The sequence below is a fragment of the Gymnogyps californianus genome, chromosome 1, assembly GCF_018139145.2.
Source record: "Gymnogyps californianus isolate 813 chromosome 1, ASM1813914v2, whole genome shotgun sequence".
Taxonomy (NCBI): domain Eukaryota; kingdom Metazoa; phylum Chordata; class Aves; order Accipitriformes; family Cathartidae; genus Gymnogyps; species Gymnogyps californianus.
In genome coordinates this window covers 178949145-178967282 of record NC_059471.1, presented here as the reverse complement: position 1 = coordinate 178967282, position 18138 = coordinate 178949145, and the positions used below count along the sequence as shown (strand labels likewise).

The 18138-nt window shown below is 35.8% G+C and overlaps 1 protein-coding gene across 4 annotated transcripts in view; it reads left to right on the top strand.

Moving 5' to 3' along the window:
• Nucleotides 1–14794, top strand: part of CNOT2 (CCR4-NOT transcription complex subunit 2) — a 93036-nt gene extending 78242 nt beyond the window's left edge. For 3 of the 4 annotated variants that reach the window (XM_050897495.1, XM_050897513.1, XM_050897521.1), the window contains 7 exons: nucleotides 647–767; nucleotides 861–1017; nucleotides 4815–4876; nucleotides 4973–5022; nucleotides 5869–5969; nucleotides 6539–6683; nucleotides 13651–14794. In XM_050897495.1, the coding sequence (XP_050753452.1) occupies nucleotides 647–767; nucleotides 861–1017; nucleotides 4815–4876; nucleotides 4973–5022; nucleotides 5869–5969; nucleotides 6539–6683; nucleotides 13651–13737 (723 nt within the window). In that variant the 3' untranslated portion in view covers nucleotides 13738–14794. The remainder of the gene's footprint in view (nucleotides 1–646; nucleotides 768–860; nucleotides 1018–4814; nucleotides 4877–4972; nucleotides 5023–5868; nucleotides 5970–6538; nucleotides 6684–13650) is intronic. The other variant, XM_050897504.1, reaches the window with a different exon arrangement.
• The last annotated feature ends 3344 nt before the right edge of the window (nucleotides 14795–18138 follow it).

The following is an 18138-nucleotide window of genomic DNA, read 5'->3' as shown; positions in this document are numbered from 1 at the left end:
TGATACAGTTAGCGTTGAATACAGCAAGGAAGGAGGAGTAAATGTGATTACATTATGTTACTGCAGACTTGTTTTAACGAATTATAAAGAGTAAGAAATAATAGTTACGGAAGATATCTCTTGTCAGTATATGGGCTCCTGGAGCGCAATCGTGGATTTCTTGCCAGACATAGTGTTTACATCTCTTTGCTGATAGTTGCAAGTGTGCCAACTGTACATCGCTTGCACCTGAAATTGGTTTGAGTTATTATGTGTTGCTATGTCATGGAGTGTTATGTGGGAGCGAGGCTGTATGGGAAAGATATACGATGTGATGAGTCCTAAATATCCTCTAGTCACAGGCACTTGGGATATCCATTGTGTATTCAAACTCAGGTGTAAAGTATTTTCTTATCCTTTTAGACTACAAGCTGTTGGCTCATTAATAGCTCTTATTGTATGACAGGTATACTTTAGGAAGTGGTAAATATTACATAAGGTTTGTCAACAGAACTGAAGAGCTTCAGCTTGGTTCCATTTTAGGGCCTAACTTGTTGAGAGTGACTTGACGTACTGGTTTAGAGCACTTGACTGAAAGATATGGTCAACAGGTTTTTCCATTTTGGTTTGTTTCCATCATACCAATGCTGCAAATTATTTTTAATAGAATTTGAGTACATCAGGCAAAACATCATCCAGCACAGATGGGCCCAAGTTTCCTGGAGATAAAAGTTCAACTACGCAAAACAACAACCAGCAGAAAAAAGGGATCCAGGTGTTACCTGATGGTATGTGTCATTCCACTTTTTCTGCTTTAAAAGTTTTGAGTCATTTAGATCATCTTCTTGAAAGGAGAAAATTAATTTGTTGTTCTTGCCTAGGTCGGGTTACCAACATTCCTCAAGGGATGGTGACGGACCAGTTTGGAATGATTGGCTTGTTAACATTCATCAGGGCAGCAGAGACAGATCCAGGAATGGTACATCTTGCATTAGGAAGTGATTTAACAACACTAGGTCTCAATCTCAACTCTCCTGAGTAAGTTTCTGGTTTTCAGTACTATCTTCAGTTTTGGTTTTATTATGCTGTCATTCATAATAGACTTACTTAGCTCACATGACTATCAAACCCACAAGATATTTTGCCAAATAAAATTTGAAAATGTAATGACAGTAAAATAAAATTTTCATAAACAAGAGAATTGTGCTTCAAGGCATACTGAGATCTTGTTATGCAAGCTTTCAATAAACCTAGTGGCTTTACTTATTCTCCTAACTTCTTTAGGACTTTCTTCAAGGAATTGACAGTGTATTGTTAATAAATTCCATGTATACGTTATTTTTCAAATAATAATGTTCCTTGAGGATACGTACACTTAACTCTCAGCAATTTGGGGGGGTAAATTCAATTTATATTAGTGTAATAATGAACAGGGCGTCTGCAGTGTTACCATGCACCAAAGATTAATTTAAATGAAAATGTACTTTTATAGTTAACTTCTAGTCATTCAGTTCACCTAAGTTTAGTCATCTAGGCTTCCTGTAGGGGCAGTGGGGAGAAAAGCAGTTAGCGACTGCACTAATGGTACGATAAGTGCTTAAGATAAGTGAGATGAATCACCAGCCCAGGGTGCCTCTCTTTCTCCACTAGTTACAGAAGGAACCTAGATCAGTTTGGACAAAAACGGTATCTTCTAGGTGACTGTAATTGTGAGAGAAATTTAATTTCTGGTACTCTGACTTTCAGCTGAGAATCTCCCATCATTTTGTTTCAGCAGAGATTTACATAGTGTTAGCCTTATTGACAGAGTAGTATATGTATTTGAAGGTTTGCACATAATATATTGCCAAAACAAAGACCAAACAGCATACACACGCACAGTTTCCATGTTTCACAAATTTATGTGGAGCTGCATATAATCATGGAAGACTGATGAATGTGGATATCAAGGTGAGAGGGAAAGCATAGGAAAAATGGCTCCTGATTTTTCTGTCTTGAAATAATTGGCATTAATTTACATACTTCTTTCCAGAGATGTAACTCTTTAGAAATTACCACTTCCAGAAATTCTTTCTATAGAGCTTGCATCAAAACTTAGTCAAATTGTTATGCCATTGGCACTTCTAAAAAATATTTCAAAACAGTCGTCCAAAGTCAATTGTCTGTAGTTATTTGCAGAATGTGTTACGTTAATGTAGTATCTTCCTCATGTGTAGTGTGTTAGTTGTGCAGGTCATTTCTCCGATGAATCCAGTAGTTTCCCCACTCCCATCCCCTTCTCCCACAACATAAACAGAAAGCATAAAGAACAGTTATACTGACCATGGGTTGCTGCTTTTCCTTGGTAGTCCCAGAGCTTACAGCACTGACTGGCAGGCTGGTCTCCTGGATCTACACGATACTTAAGTAATTTACTGTTCTTAGTACGGATTGCTCAAACTTAATTTGAGGCTGATCAGCTGAAAGTAGAATGCCTTTGATCATTGAAATAATTTCAGGTACATCTGTATCTGAATTCTTGAGTTGTTCCTAGACACAGGTGGAATCTGGTGATGTCGTTTGGTTATACAGCTACTTTGTCTAGGTGTTGGCATGCAGAATAGTAGTAATGATACTACTTTTGGTGATACTATTTCATATTTTATTTGATGTTACTCATTAGTTTTAATGACTAACATAAAGCTTAAGGTTAACATACCTGTTGGAAAGTCTACATAAAACCTCATAGGTTTACATAGTACCTCATTGCAGAGGAATACTAAACATACTTTGATGCTGTGATGACTTGTAGCTGTGTTATGCAGCTCCTGAATACAGCATCCAAATTATTAGTGTGTGTTTGTACATGAACAGCATATATACCTGGTATGGTGCTGCTTTTCCCTAGCAGCTATGCTGTAAATGGCTGGATTTTTAACATTTTTAATATTTAATTATTGTATGTAGGGTGTTTAGGGTCTTGGATGGAGGGGATAGGGTTAATACTTAATCCAGACAGTTCTGTATCATCAAGTTGGTTTTACTTTATACTACAGAAGAGCTTTGCAAACAGCCTGTGCAGTCCTCAGTGTCTTGCCTGCCATCTTGCCTTATATTAAACACCCTTTGCTTGCATTATGAATTGTCATTGGAAAAACTAAAAGCATTTCACATGTGGAAAGCCGAAATTTTCTGCCTTGTGAGGTACTTCTGACGGTAAAAATACCTGTCTGACTTAAACACTTAGCACAATAAATGTGCTTTTAGAAACAAAATTTTAGAATTTTGTATGTATCTCTAGTGGTTCGAATTAACCCTTCTAACTCCTGGTTTTATATAGATTTTCTGTGCAGGTAGGTTAAGATTTATTTCAGTTGTTGAAAGAATGATTATGTATTTCCTGTACAGTCCTGTATTTCTTTGTTAAGAAATACGCTTTTAATTCCCTAGGATAACTTAAAATTCTACATTAAAAAAAAAAAAAAGAATAAAATGGCAGTACTTCATTTAATTCTTTAGAGATTATGTAGCTGTTTGTTCATGTTCTGAAGCTTTCTGAAATATTCATCAAATAGCCTGTAGGCTGTCCAATACCTCCTTGAAAAATATTAAATTAGTAGAGTTTTGTTTGTATCCTAGAGGGAACACTGTACACAAACTCTTCAGGTTTTATTGCATACAGAGGTGCAGTCTGAGTCTGTAAAGTCCTGGGTTCTTTGCCCTGGGAAACCAAACCTTGAGGGCACGCATGACACTCCTCTTCTTGGGGCAATGCCTATCTATGCTTTCAGTGGAAGGCATGGTTTCATTATTTTCAACATCTGCAGATTTTGCCACTGAAATCTTCCTTCAGACTCTAAAGCATAAGTTTTTGCTAATGGTAAGATTAGTTAGCCTAGAGTAAGATTGACACCATTTGATCAGCGTAGTTTTTGGCCCATATAGCTCAGCTGGGAGTTGGTTATGTTCAGGTAATTTGATAGGTTTCTGATTTTTTTTTTTTTAATAGTAATTATTAGGCCTTTGACAAGAAGGAAGCAAGGATTTGATAGGGTGTACCATACTCAAGTTTCATTTACAAAACTTACCATAATAGCATGCTATCATGGATAATTAAAAGCAGGCTGTAGCAACCTGCCAAAAGTACATTTTGCTCAGTCCTTTTTTTCACTTCTTTACCTGTTAATTAGAAAACTCATTCGTCAGTACATCAGTCATTGTAGTAGCGTTGGAAGGTTCATCGTTTTCTCTTTATTAAACGAATGGCTCCATATTTTTTTAATATGTTAGCAAAGTCTATATGAAAGAAAAATATTAAATCATAATAAACTTATGTTCGTGTTGTGCTGGGATTCAATTTATTTGTCGTCACTGAAATTTAGAAGAAGAGTAAAATCTTTACTGGTTAGATTTAAAAAAAAAAAAAAAATCTGCCAGTATAAGCTTTTCCTCCCCTTTTAAATCATAGGCTAATAAATCAGAACCCACCAGGCTTGTGGCAGCTGTTTCTATGCAAATTGAAACCCTGTGTAAAATTGGATCTCTGAAAAGGGTTGGGATCACTGGCACTTAAATTGAAGGAATGATAGATTAAAAAGGAAATCTTGACCCTGTAGATTCCCATGGCAGTTTAAATGCAATCTTACTCCACATATTAAAAAGAAAATGAATAAATGTAACTGTTTTAGGAAAGTGGGCTGAGAATTTCCTTTTGTCCTTCCTTCTCACCTCAGCTAGTCATTTTTGGTTGTGTGGTATGGTTTTTAGGTTTATGAGGTTGGTTATGGAGTCTTTTGTTTGGTTGGTTTGGGTTTTGTTTTTAATTCTGATAAATTTGTGCTTTTCTTTTTCTTCAGAAATCTTTATCCCAAATTTGCATCACCCTGGGCATCATCACCTTGTCGACCTCAAGACATAGGTAAGAGAGAAATAACTGTTTAATTCAATATTAATATTTGCAAATTATATTCATTTACATGTCTTAATAGTTGCATCAATTCCGATTCTTTTTTAGACTTCCATGTTCCATCTGAATACTTAACTAACATTCACATTAGGGATAAGGTGAGTACGTGTGTGTGTGTGTATTTTTTATTAATTTATTACCAGTAATTTTCTAAATTTTCTTTCAGATCGGTAATGTTCAAAATCAGTGCATTTTAGGGATGTCCTCAATCTTTTTAGGAACAGTGGTGCATTAACTGGCTAATTGGACACATCATGCACCCATTCCCCCTTAGAAAAAGAAAGGGAAGACAAAACTGAGAATGGGCATGGTTAGCAAAAGAGCACGTTATGTTTTTAAGAGTTTGCCCTTCACGCAAAGCAGAAGTTTCTTATAGTCCATATACTGTAATATTCAAATGCCATATTAAATTGAGATATTTCTTCTTGAGATAAGCTCAGAATTGTGGTTCAAGATATTCTCACATTTATCTCTTGCATTCCATATCTACGTGAATGGGGATATTTTTGTTAGATATATTTTCTTTCAACTATTGTAGTTCTGTAAGAGGGGTCATTGAGAAATATTGTAAGAAATTTTAGTACTGTTACTTAATAGAGTGTAAAGTGAGCAAATACATGTAAATGTTGGGGTTTTGGGTTTTTTTAAATAAAAAAAGTAGATGAGGATACACACAGGTACAGGGAGAAAAAACTGTCTTGCTGATTCGTTACTTCTATTTGTTTTTCTGTTGTATCCTTTAAGTTGGAAAGGTTAACTAAAAGTGAAGAAAAATTTATTTGTTCTAATAATTATTACTTTTGTTATATTAGAGTATCATTTGCAACACACTTAGGATGAAAACACATTCTGGATGTATCCTTGTGTTATTTAAGTGGGATAGTATGTCTTAAAACATTTATCTATTGTGATTTTTCATCCTCGTTTTCTTCAATCTTTTGCAGCTGGCTGCAATAAAACTTGGCCGATATGGAGAAGATCTCCTGTTTTATCTCTATTACATGAATGGAGGAGATGTATTACAGCTATTAGCAGCAGTAGAGCTGTACGTTCAAACTATTTTGTCAGTCTTGTATGATTTAATCTATTGCAGTAATGAAGTAGTAGACGTAAAAAAAAAAAACAAACCCAACAAGTTAGACACTGAAAACAGAAGCTTAGCCAATTTAAAGCTGGAAACCTTTTTTTAAATACCTCCTCCAACCTTGGTTCCATTTTGTGCTTTTTTTTTTTTCATTCATACAGTGGAAATCAAAAGCCTGTCTCATGAATTTTGTGTTATTACGAAGCACTGTGAAAAAGTGGCAGGTGCCAGTCATTATTAAATGTCTAACTTATCTATCTTCAACAAAATGAAAAACAGTAAATAATCATAAAAAGAGTTTGTTGTTTGAACCTACCAGACTTCTTAAAGTTTCATATGTGATTAGTTTGAGGTGTAATAATTGTATGGAAGAGGTATGAGATCACAGGTATAACAATGTCTTAGAAATTTTGTTTTGGTTTTGAATGCATTGTACAGTTTTGATTGAAACCCTTAAAATTTTAGTTTATTAAGTCAAATTCAGATAACTAACACTAAAAATTATTTTTCTTTCCTCTTAAAAATGAAAGATTTAACCGGGATTGGAGATACCACAAAGAAGAACGAGTATGGATCACAAGGGCACCCGGCATGGAGCCAACAATGAAAACCAATACGTACGAGAGGGGAACATATTACTTCTTTGACTGTCTTAACTGGAGGAAAGTAGCTAAGGTATCTCTTTTCCCTTGTGCAGATTTTTTAAGTCTGTCAACCATGTATTTTTAGAAGGACAAAAGTAAAACCCAGCCTCCTCCCCAAAAATGTAAAACTTTTTAACCTCCTGTTGTTTAAGTTCATTATCTTAATTTCTGATGTGTGAGGGAATAAAGATTGCCTAAAACACTGGCTTGCTTGTGGAAAAGGAGGAGCTGTCTCTCTATTTCCAGTTTTGTTTGGGAGGTAGAAGGATGTAGAACTTCTATTATGAGTTTTGTTAAAATCGAAAGCTTTTTTCAAGTAGAGAATTATAGAATAGAAAGCATTATTTGTCATTTTAGAAATTGTACTTGCAAATATTTTATTGTTTTGCTTTAGAAATTAAATAGGGAGCTATCACATCTCACTTTGGAATTAAAAATGGGGGTGGGATGATTGGGGGGAGTGGTTTTTTGTTTTTCAGGTACTGTCTCTCGAGCATATTGTAGGACTTTCATGCTCTGTTGTTTGAACATCAGAGTACTTTGAAATAAATCACTTCTTTTAGGGAGGAGGCATGTTTTCTGTATTTTTTTCTGTATATTTGTTTTCTGTATTCTAGGCCAAGAGGCATTAAAAAAATCAGAAAGCTACAGTCTTCTCCCTTCCCACTTCTCATGATCTGTTTGTTCCTTTCTGTCCATGAATACTGTCAGTGATGTTCACCCTTTACTTGTTAGCTGAAGAAATTTATAGAATTGTGCTTCATTTTCTCCACCCTCCCCCAAAGATAATTAATTTTCAGTATCTTCCAGCTTTTAAGACCATCCAACTTCCAATTCCAGTTTCCAGCTTCTAAGACCATATCGTACGATGTCTTTTGCTGGCTGGGTCTTGATTTCTGTGATTTCTCTTCCCAGCTAAAGCAAAGATTTTTCTAATGTAGATATGTGCCAAAACACTACTTGAATAATCAGGAGTACTAACGTTCACTAACCCGGCAAGAGGTGTGCTCTTTTGAAAATAGCCTGCCATACAAGGTGGTGCATTCAGCTTCAGCTGGAGCTGAAAAAAAGATACATTCACAATATGCATACAACAATTACACCTACCTAGAGTCTGTTTGAGTTCAATAGTTTGTCAGGAATCTCATTCCCCACTTAAGTTTGGTTATGTGAGATTTTATGGATGTGGCATGATTTTGCTTCAAGTTTTAACTGGCATGTTGGATTCATCAATAAAAGAGCAAACATAAAACTTCGACGTCAGACCTTCTGTAGATACGGTATCACAGTCTTGCTTTTCTCTAAAAAACACTTAACAGATCAGACCAGATTAATCTTGAAGCCTTGAACTCGACAGATGTGATTCCAGCATGTTGGAACTATGTTTTGGGGTTCCACTTGCTTACCTAAATTTAGTTTAATCAGAAATCTTTTCACCTGGAGTGTAACTTATGAATTGTTTGCTGAAGAGGCATTTCATTTCTGTGAGCAAGTTGCATCTATACACTTCGAGATTATGAAATATTGCATTAAATAGTTGCATGTCTGTTGATGTGTTTTTAAACATCAGCTTTAAATTAAAGGGGATAAAGTTCAGTGTTCTCCCATCTGTATATTGAAGTTTGCCATCATCTAGAGCTTAACTAGATATAATGCTCTTTTTTCTTTCTTTCCCCCTCCTCCCAGTAAATTTGCTTAGTCTGTGCAAGCTCCCCTCAGAAATTAATGTTTTAGTTGCCCCAAATGATATGGGAGGCTCTTCAGTCCATTTGCATGTGTGACTCGTTGCCTCTGCTGCCTTTCTTGTGACCATAAGAAAACCAAGATTTTGTAACTGAAGGTTTTAATGGCAAGACCTACTTTTTCTTAAGTGCAAGGTAATTCCAAAACCTTTAGGCAAAAGCATCACTCCCTTCAAAAGAAAACCCAAACAAAAGGAAAGTTTTAATTTCTACTTGAATTATTTATTTGCTGCTTGGTATACATTCTTAGGTTTCCCAAGACACTGTTTAAAGCTATTTTATTATTATGTAAGATCATCACAGGGGAAGCAGTTACCTTTCAAAAGGATAGATTTCTTCTTTGGAGTCAACTGAATATGTTCCATTTATTTATGAGCAATAAGAGCCTCACGTAGGTTCATATATCAGTGGAATTGAGTTTTTACCCTATGTGGAAACACAACATTTCTTTTATTAGGAGGAAGTGGTGCCCATTGTATAAGGATAGTAACCTCTTTAGTGTCTCTTCTTTTTCTACCTGTAGTGAATGTATGAAGGTGCTACTTGATGCTTAAGCATTACTTTTGAAGACAGTATTATCTCTACTTGGAGTCCTGAGTGCTGTCCTGAAATTCAGCATCCAGTGCTTAAGTTGTTAATTAGCACACTACATCCTTCCTCTTTTAAAGAGTAGAGCTGGCTTCATCTATTAGGTGTTACTGGAGATGCTGCTGTTCTCCGAATGATTTTGCCCAAGATCTACATAGGTTCTCTTCTCTTTACTTTGCATACTGAAAATAATTCCCCCAACATTAAGAAGCAATTGATAGCTAGTAAGGAGAGGGATAGTATTTTCTAAAGTTTTGTGCCTGCAGCGATAAGTTAACAAGGAACTTTTTTTTTATTTTCCCCAGTGTCCATAGAAAGAGATAATATCTTTTCATTCTTATTAGTGAATGCTGGGAGTATCAGTTCCTTAGAAGGCCACAATAGTGATTGCTGCTTAACAGTTTCATTAGTCCTTTTTTGAAGCAGTCAGACAAGAATTATTTCTGGTAAATTACTGTCTTTTCTATGTGCAAATTCAATTGGTTTTCAAGGTGCTTTATAAATTTGTCTGTTGTTCCAGTGTATATGCTCAAATATAGGGCAGCACGTATTTTAATGTGTTGTGCTTTGCAGACACGGTGCATTATGCATTATGAGCTTATGTATTTATTGTACCTATTTTAAATTGTACTGCATTACAATAGATACAGTGAAATATAACTCTTTACTTTGGATAATATTACTAAATCTTAAGACTAAGTTTGTAAAAACACAAACCAGACATGGTTTAACAGATTTTTTTTGATAGTGTCCTAGATTAGTTTTAACAAAGCTCAGAAAAGTAGACGGAATAACTTCTTTCAAGGAAACATCAAGTAATACATTTATCTTTTTTATTAAGCTGTAGGCTCTATTTTTATATTCCTAATAGATAATAGACTGAAGAAGGAAATGCAGCAAAACAGCTGAGTAATGAGACAATTCCTAAACTGTTAGGAAATAAAATCAAATTAATTCTGTGTTGATACGTGGTAGTAAATAGTGACAAAAATATGAATGACAATAAACTTCAAATTGACCTTAAATGCAAAACAAAATGCAGGAAAATGCTGATTACAGATATGTCTGTATATATGGTTTTTCATCCTAGGGCATGTGGAAAGTACAGTATGTTTAAAGACACTTTGATTTTTTTTTTTCACTGAGGATTTGGCTATATAGTTTGCTGCTGCTGAGGAGACATGAGAGAGGAAGGGAAATGGATATGACACCAAAAATGCTTTCTACAATTACACATTTGCTGAAATCCTGATTTAAATTGGCTGAAGTAAACTGCCTGGAATTTCTCCTTTGAAAAGTAATCCAGTTTAAGGAACAAGATTATAAAACCCTTTTACTTTGATTTTGTAGTTAGAAAACATGGAATTCTTTATGGGAGAGAAGGTTAAATTTCCAAGTGTTTATTTGCTTGTGAGGGTTGCTGCCTATATTAAATTACTCCCTATCCTTTTAAGATCAATATTAATTGAAATACTTCTATAATTGCTAGAAAGTTAAATTTGTTCTTAAAATGCTATGGCACATGTCTATTAGAATTCAGCCCCTAATTTAAATTTGGGTCTTTGCATCCATCTTTAAGCCAGTATAAATGCCGCTTTTTCGGTCCCATTTGGAATTTTTGAGCTAGCCATGGGATTTCTGCCATCTCCTTTGATGGACTTACACAGTCCAGAATACTACCTATTCAGCTAACTTTTTGTTTTGTTTTACTCTATTAATGCTATGGATCACCTCAAACAATTCTCTTCTATCTATAGTATTCTTACTTATTATTGTTTGTACATGTGCAGGCTGATGTAACCCTACCATCAAAACAAGTTTTCAGGATGACATGAGAAGTGATTGATTTCTTTGCGTAGAACAATTTATTTAGTGTCACACATGTGCTGTAAGTTTCCACACACATTTAGTATTCATTATTCTTGGTTAATAAAAGGTATTTAATTTTTAATAATTACTTCCATGTGGAAAATAAAACAATTTGAGATGTTTGTCAATGGATAAATGGCATTTTTTTACATTTTATTTGTATCTGTTTATATTAAAAAATATCAGTGCTACTGTTTACATCCTAAACCACAGTGGCCCCTGGAATCAAAAGCAAAAACTTAAAGTATACCTGTAATACAAGTATTTTTCTATATGTAATAAATAATTGCCTTTTAGTTTTCAAAAATATTTGGTCAATGAGTTCTTTTTTTTGGTATTGTGAGATACAACTTTAGGTGTTCTTATACACTACTGGATATTGGACTTGAGCATTGCTGACGCTGGGATGCAGATCAAAAAGGCTGTTTTAAGCCTGTTTATTTTAAAAATTGATGACAATTTGAAGTATGAACTCATATACTTCTAAAGAAAATTTGGTAGGGAATCATATTCCTTCTTCTAAATGGGGGGCTTCCAATGTGTGGCACACAAAGGACTGCTCAAGCTACTGAGCATTTCTTTCAGACACACACCTTGCTTGCCGCTACTACTGCCAATAGAGGCACGCAACCACCTTAAGTTTGGAAAGCCCTTTTTAGGCTACTGATACTGTCTTACTGGTTTAAGTAGCCATTTTCCATGGGTAATTTTGAAGGCATTTCAGAGCGTGTGGAGGTTCAGGTAACTGATTGAAGCTGACCATAGATTGATAGTAATCTGCAGACCCTTCCATGATTATGTGCAAAATGGAAACTTTCAAAGCCATGAACAGGAGTGAAGTTTGAGTGGTATTTTTTCTATTATAAAATGACTTCAGAATTACTGAAGATCCAACCAGCCTAAACCAGCCTTTGGCACCAAAATACCTACATAGATTTGTACACCTTGATCTTGCTTCTGACAAAAGGAGGGAGCAAGCATCTCTTCAGTATCAGTGCATGTGTATGTATCTGTGCAAGAAGAGAACATACACCAACTGGCATGCAGTGTTAATTAGGAATGCCAAAAGCAATTGACTTTATATACATAACCTAAAAAAGCCCGAACAAACAGAATGAACCAACCCACCACCGAAATAAAAAAAACCCAACCAACTAAAAGAACCCTTGGTTGGAGTAGAGAGCAGGGAACCAGAAATGAAGCAGATGTGCAGCACTTCAGTGCAGATGGCTGTAACTTCACATAGGTTTTGCTAGGATTTTCCAGGTTTAGGGACAGTATTCTCTGGGGAATATAGATTTACTGAATGCTTAGCTTTTTTCCCTGCTTTGTTTCTTTACCATGCTGAATGTTCTTTCTATGCTAGATGGACCTTGTTTTGCCTTAAAGAAGAGAGGTCTGAGAGTTGGATTTCCTAGATTTTATTTCTGGTCTTGCGTTGACTTGGTCTTTAGCTTGTCTAACTGTAAAAACTGAGATATTGTACTATTTAATCACTACAGGGAGTGTTCTAAAATAATCTGTTCACTACTCTCAGTGTTTTCATCTGTATGTAAAAATAGTGGGGTAAGTTTGCTCTGCAGATACAGATAATGTTCTGCTGAGATTCTCCACTGAGTTAGGCAAAAGAAATTATTGTGCGTGTCCAAGGTAGCTGTTGTTAAATTACCAAGAAGTACCCTTAAAGAACAATTCTGAAACTTCTGCTTACTCGGTTTCTTGAATGAAGATAAAATGGGGATGAGACACAGTTAAACTGCTGAAAGGATCTGAAAAATACAAGATTTAAGTAAGTCCTTGTACATTTTTGCATGAATGAAGAAGCAAGCACCAAATGTCGCAGTGCACTAATTAGGGTTGTGTGCACTAATTAGGGTCACAGGGAACGAAGCTGCTTTTTTCACTGTAATAATCAGGATGCGTTTAGGCATCAAGAGTGGTTACAATCTGTTTTGTAGTAGCTGCTGTAGTCAGAATAAGAAGTCCTGCTGGATCACTGAAATGTTTTACAATTATGCAACCAGATGCCCTCAAGCAAAAGTCAGGTGATTGTGCTGGTGAGACAATAAAGCTGCTTATTTATGAACCAGTAGCTTGTGTGGCATCTGAGTACGTGGGCAAAGATTTTTATTCTGTGTGGTTGTTTATAAAACACTGAGAGAATTTTTCATGAAAGATGTTGGCAAAGTGTGATATAGGAGCAAGGAGCTCAGGACGTACAGGAGGTTTGGGTCAGTCTGAAGCTTAAATCTGAGTATGAAATCGGGTGGAGTATTTTGTTAAATTCTGGCTTAAGTAGGTCTCAGTACTTTTGTCTCTAGCATTTTAGAATGGTGTTCCTCAAGGAGAAACCTAGCTAGTTTAACTTACAATTGGGCCTGGTAGTATGCCACAAAATATCCCCAAACTTCAGTCATCCAAAATAAGTCTCTGTACATCTGACATGTTGAAAGACAGAAGCTTTTATTCGTAATTCAGCTCATGCCGTGATTGTGTATTTGTGTCTTGTGTGTGCGCGTATATAAAATTGTTTGAGAACTAGGGTTCTGAGAGTAATGTAGCATTAAAAAGAATAGGAGAGCCTACATGTTGTAGATATAATGGCTTAGGATATTGACTTTTTTCCTACTTAAAATATAGAATCCAAGATAACGTAATCATTTACTTCTGCCTTAAGTTAGGACTTGATCCCTTTTGTATTTGTGCTTTTCAGGTATGGCTGGTAGAAAGACCAGGTCTCGACAGGTAAATGATACGTTGCTTTATTTGGTTTTGTCTTTTTTTTTATTTCAATTGTAGGAGTTCCATCTGGAATATGACAAATTAGAAGAAAGGCCTCATCTGCCATCAACCTTCAACTACAACCCTGCTCAGCAAGCCTTCTAAAGACTTCCCTTTTCTTGGGGTATGGCTGTCTCAGCACAATACTCAACATAACTGCAGAACTGATGTGGCTCAGGCATCCTGGTTTTAATTCCTTGAGGATCTGGCAATTGGCTCATGCGAAGGGTCACCATTTGAGGTCCTGCCTTACTAATTATGTGCTGCCCAACAACTAAATTTGTAATTGTTTTTCTTTAGTTTGAGCAGGGTCTGAATTTTTGTTTTTGTTTTATTTTTTGCCAGCAGACAAGCTTGGGTCTGTAAAGACAAGCGAGTACACTGACAAAAGTTTACCACTTAGTTTTCCAAAATGTAAAAACAAAAAAAAAAGAAAAAAGACAAAAAATTAGACAACAAAATTTGCATTGTTCATTGTAGCACTATTGGTAATAAAAAATGTTTGTGCATTTTTATGTGAAGATCCTTCTCGTATTTCATTTGGAAAGATGAGCAAGGTTTGCTTCCTTCATTTTACTTCCCCTTCTGTTTTTGAAAGGCAGTTTTCGCCAAGCTTAATGCAAGAATATCTGACTGTTTAGAAGAAAGATATTGCCACAGTCTCTGGTTAGTTTCCAGAGTTGTGTATTACTGAGCTTCATCTTTCCAGAATGAGCAAAACACTGTCCAGTCTTTGTTACGATTTTGTAATAAATGTGTACATTTTTTTTAAATTTTTGGACATCACATGAATAAAGGTATGTATGTACGAATGTGTATATATTATATATATGACATCTATTTTGGAAAATGTTTGCCCTGCTGTACCTCATTTTTAGGAGGTGTGCATGGATGCAATATATGAAAACGGGACATTCTGGAACTGCTGGTCAGGGGACTACTTTGTCGCCCTGTGCACTAAAGGGCCAGATTTTCAGCAGCCAAGGACATCCATACCCAAGTGAATGTGATGGGACTTAAAGAAGTGAACTGAGACAATTCACTCTGGCTGTTTGAACAGCAGCGTTTCATAGGAAGAGAAAAAAAAAAAAAGATCAATCTTGTATTTTCTGACCACATAAAGGCTTCTTCTCTTTGTAATAAAGTAGAAAAGCTCTCCTCACTGCAGTGTTGACTTTGATTTGAGATTGTGAAATTATTTCTTCAACAATGAAAAATGGAAAAAGTAAAAGTTGAAGTATTAAAACTATCGAGCTGTACAGTGGTTAAGACACTTGAAGAGTCTTTTTGCTGCTGACAAGTAAATTTATGAGAGAGTTTTATATTCTTTTCCACAGTAAAGTTTCCACAGCCAAAAAGTTTGGTTAATCTTGGTTTCAGATTCCCTCTCTATGATAGCAAATAGCAAATCATTTTTAGAAAGGTGGCTGGGTAACGCTTCAAATGATAGAAAGATGCTTCAAGAATTCATCACAGAAGGAACACTTGGAAGAAGCTTGGTTTAGAACTGATCGTAGCTTAGTTCCAGGTTGGTATTTTCTCACTTAAAACAGAAATACATTTCATTTGATGGTCACTACTACTTGAACTTCCAGATGCGCGCACACACACGAATATACACTGGTTCTGAAAATTACAACTGTTCTCTAGAGCGGAGGAAGAAAAACCTGAACCATTTTGATAGTTTCCTTTTTCTTGATGTGACTGCCACTTCTCATTGAGTTGCCTCTGGTGATGCAAACCATTTCAAAATACCTGAAATTACCAAAGCAAGAAAAGACACCAAAACACATGTCAGTGAATCGTGGGGGTTTATTTTTAGGTTTTGACCTGTTTTTTTTAATGTAGTGCAGAAACAGCTTGTTGGCATGTATTGAATTATGCTTGGAAATTGGACCATTAATGGCATTGCTATGGTTCTGTATCAGGTGTATAACAATTTTAAATTCTACACTTTTTTAATATCTATTCTAAGATGATAGACATAAAAACGTAAGCCTATTGATTGTAATTTTTTTATTGTTAAGGCAAACTGCTTTCTCAGCTTGAAAGAGGATGGCTATAATCCAGATGATGGCTAACACAGCTGAAAAAGATGGTGGCTTTTTCTTTTTCTCAAATCAGAGCAGATACAGACATAAATTTATGTTGGAATAGTCAAATATAAGTTTTAAAAGGATAATTTTCCAAAAGCATCTTGCTCACTCCACAATTAATGTTACATTTTTTACTATCAGAGGTCTGCTATGATCTTTGCATCTTTTTTTTTTTAAGGATTCCTGAAATGATGTTTACATCTTCGAATCAAATGTGATTATTTCTTCTTATATGGGCTTGGGTTTTTTTAATGTCATTTTTCATCTGCATAGCCAGTCTCATGGAAATGAACAACAGATATGGTAAAGGGAGCCAGATAAGTTGCATGAAAAATGGTATCTTATACTACCTATGGTACTTTAAAAACAGTTAAGCTGAAATTGGGAACCTAAGTTCTCCAAAAAGTTGCTTTGATGATACAGTTGAATTCAACTGCATGATACTTCACAAATGCGAGATGCTTGATTTTAGCAAACTTCTCACCTGTGAGCAAGGAACTGGTGCTTTGCTCCTGCCCAGGGGAAGAACAGTCTGGCTCCCGTTTGTCAATTAAAATAGCATATATGGAGACTTTAAAATCTGTGACTTAATTTCATGTTACACTCTGGGTTGAAGCAGGAGAAACAGATTTAAACAGAAAACAAAGTGTAAAATTGGAAACACTTCTTAGCTGATATCACATTAATTAAAAAAACTGAAAAACCCCCCATACTGCCTTTTTCTCTGAAAGGAAGAAAACCTCAGCCCTCATTTACGCATTTACACACGTGGCAAACTGGCAACTGAATTGACCTGGAGATTTTTAACACTGACAATTAAGGTCTGAGGCCTATTTAGTATGTTTTTACATTCCACTAACACGATGAATAAGGGGAGAGAATAGAATGCTATTTTAAAAATACATTTATTTGAGGTGGGTTTTTTTCCCCATAATTATAGCATTGTACAACAACACGCAAGGTAAGTTCTGAGTAGTAAACCTGGTGTTCTTGGAAACAAGTAAATGTATTCTTATTTCTGGCCTGTTTAACACACTCACATTCATCGCTCCTTATTGCAAATTGTTTATAAATCTTCATTGACTAGTTAGCTCCAGTTTCTCTGGAAATCCACTACCCTGAATTTCCAGGGTTAAAATGGGTTTCACCCACTTGATTATCCCTAGTATTGCAGAAAATACTTGCAATTGTTACTTTAACAGTTATTACTCAAACCACCCTGCTTGTGGGAAAATCAAGGGTACTAGGGAGTCATGGAGGAAGGAGGTAAGGACACTCCACCTGGGTGTTTAAAAATGAACAAGCAAACAAAAAACCACCCAGGACTCAATCTCCTCTGCCTTAGTACCTGGTGCCACAAGCACTGAAGCATGTGAGAACCTTCATGGGCTTGATTAATCTAATTGAAGACCCAGGTACTCCAGGGAAGCCTGCAGGTACTCACATGGGTAAAACTATTTTGCACGTGACTGTGACCTCCGTTAAAAGTGTCGGCTGCGTGTGTGTCAGGATCCATGACTGACCACACCGCTCTTTCACAGATGTGGCATCTATACGGTACAGAGAAGTATCATCGTATCACTTCGCTGCGTGTCATGTCTGAAATCCTCGCTGTCCCTAAGCCAGTATTGTTTGTACTCTTCTGTTTCCATTTTACAGTTTCCATGAAAAAAAAATACTGAGAATGTACCCAAAATAAGAACCTGTGTATTGTAGTCAGATGTAAAATTGTTTGCAGAGTGCTGAGGGACTCTTTCTGTTGAGCATAAAGAGACCAGAAACTATGTTTGGCACGACCTAAGGAGTGCTGGAAGGCATAGAGGTCTATGGGGCAGTCAGCTCAATCCCGTGTGGCTCATAGGTGGCTGTAGCTATTGAAGAAGAGTGTTCAGTTTCTAAATAACATTGTTTTAAAGATATTTGTCACCTAAAAGGAACACATTTTAATTTTTTTTTCTTAATTAATTCCCCGTCACTTCTGATTGAAAGTACTTCCATGGCTGGATGTTAACTGAAACAAAAAAGATAATTTGATTGCTGTCTGTCACATTCAAGAGCAGCTTCTAAATGCATGGTTGTCATCCTAAGCGTGAGGTAGCTAGACAGTGCTTTTGATTTAAGATCCTAAATATAACAATTGCTTCTATTAAAGCAAGATTTCTGAGTGTGCTTAGTTTTGAAATACCATACCCTTTCATCATATTCCTCAAAATTTGCTGCTGTCTAAAAATTATGCTTAGTAGAAGTTGAATTCTGGTAAAGAACACAGATTGGGCTAAGCAGTTAAGTCTGGATTGACAACTGATGCTTTTATTTTCATATAGTATGTGAATTAAAATGGTGTAGCTGTTTTCATTTCTCTGATAAGTGTGCGTGCTCTCATTTCCACAAAGCTGAAAGCTTCTAGTGC